This window comes from Rhagoletis pomonella, unplaced genomic scaffold (assembly GCF_013731165.1).
Source record: "Rhagoletis pomonella isolate Grant_MI unplaced genomic scaffold, Rhpom_1.0 Rhpom_scaffold_18885, whole genome shotgun sequence".
NCBI classification, from domain to species: domain Eukaryota; kingdom Metazoa; phylum Arthropoda; class Insecta; order Diptera; family Tephritidae; genus Rhagoletis; species Rhagoletis pomonella.
This window is the reverse complement of record NW_023477403.1, coordinates 922-2,383: the sequence shown is the minus strand read 5'-3', so window position 1 is coordinate 2,383 and position 1,462 is coordinate 922. Positions and strand designations below refer to the sequence as shown.

General features: G+C 37.2%; 1 protein-coding gene across 1 annotated transcript; it reads left to right on the top strand.

Moving 5' to 3' along the window:
- Window positions 1-479: 479 nt before the first annotated feature.
- On the top strand, window positions 480-1,235 carry LOC118732332. The gene is made up of 2 exons (XM_036461461.1): window positions 480-614; window positions 672-1,235. The coding sequence occupies exons 1-2, from the start codon at window positions 480-482 to the stop codon at window positions 1,233-1,235; spliced, it is 699 nt and encodes a 232-aa protein (XP_036317354.1).
- Window positions 1,236-1,462: the final 227 nt, after the last annotated feature.

Below are 1,462 nucleotides of genomic sequence, written 5' to 3'. Positions count from 1 at the left end.
TAAATTCTTGTTTATTTACTTACAAAACTTTAACACTTTTACTTTTATTATTTTATGTGGAGATTTTTTTGTACAAAAAGTTGCATGACTTAGGCTCTAGTTTTCTGTAAAAGTTATTACATATACAGCACGATTCTGAACAGAACTCCCTGGGAATTATCTCTCTTTTCTCTTTCCTCCTATCATGAATAAAAATTCCCTGAGGATTTTTTCTATTTTCCTTTTCCTCCTATTCTAAACGAACTTCGAAAAAGGGAAAATCTATTTCGGGAAAAAAGTAGGTATCAAGAATGTCAAAAAAGAGAAAATTGGCTTGGGTATTTCGGGAGAAGTTCCGCCAAAGATTTAAAAGGGAGCTTGTATAAAAAATGTAAGTAATTCTCCTTGGAATTTAAAATTGCTTGATTTAAATGATTTGTTTGATATTTTTCAGGTCGAAAACAACGAATAAAAGACAGCAAAGCATTTTGATAAACCTAATGGAAGCAAGCCCCGATATTGCGCGCGGGTTCCACAGAGGCAACAAAGAGGAGGTTGCCCGTTTCTGGCGGAACGCAGAAATGGAGTTGAACTCTGTAGGCCCACCGATGAAAAACATTACTGAGTGGAAAAAGGTTTGACAAAGCGATAAAACAAGGATTTCTGTCTTACATTGTATTAAACATTTTTAGGTTTGGACAGACGTAAAAAAGTATGTGCGTCACAAGGCAGCCGAAAATTTGAAACACTCGAGAGGCACTGGAGGGTGTCCGAATGTGCAAAAACCATTTTCCCCCATCGAAGAGGCAATATATAACCTCATTGGCATGAAAGAGTCCGTTGAGGGAGTGCCGGCGAAAACTTTAGGATTGCCGAGTTCTGATGTGGTTCAAGTAAATGAGGTGCCAGAAGTGCCTACAGAAGGGGGTGAATTATGTTCCGAGGACTTGGATGTAATTTGGGCTGAGAAACTGGTCACTGGTTTTGATTATGCATTACCAGCAGTTCCAAAAAGAGCTAGTAATCGGACTGTAAAGAAGGTGGTGGCGAAAAATGCTACAGAAGTCGTTGAAGCAGAACTGGCAATTCAACGAGACATGTTGGAAAAGGTAACAAATATAGTTACTCCCATGACAGAGCGCAATGAGGCAGATAAAAAGCATTTCGAGGCGATGGAAGCTCTAAAGAGAGAGGAAATCGATGAAATGCATCGACATAATGATCTTTTAGAAGAGTTATTAAGGCTAAATATTTAAGTCAAATTTTTAAAGATAGGCCAAGAATGTGTTTAGAAATGTACTTAAATATTCTTTTTTTTTGTAATAAGTCATAAAAGATTTTGAACACAGAGTATGTATGCTGATGTAGATTTTTATACCAATTCTGCCAGATTTCAAAATTTCCTCACACATCCAAGTTTTGGTGACGCAACTTCCATTAAAATAGGGATTTTTCTGAACCAATTTGAGCGAGTTGTGTCACC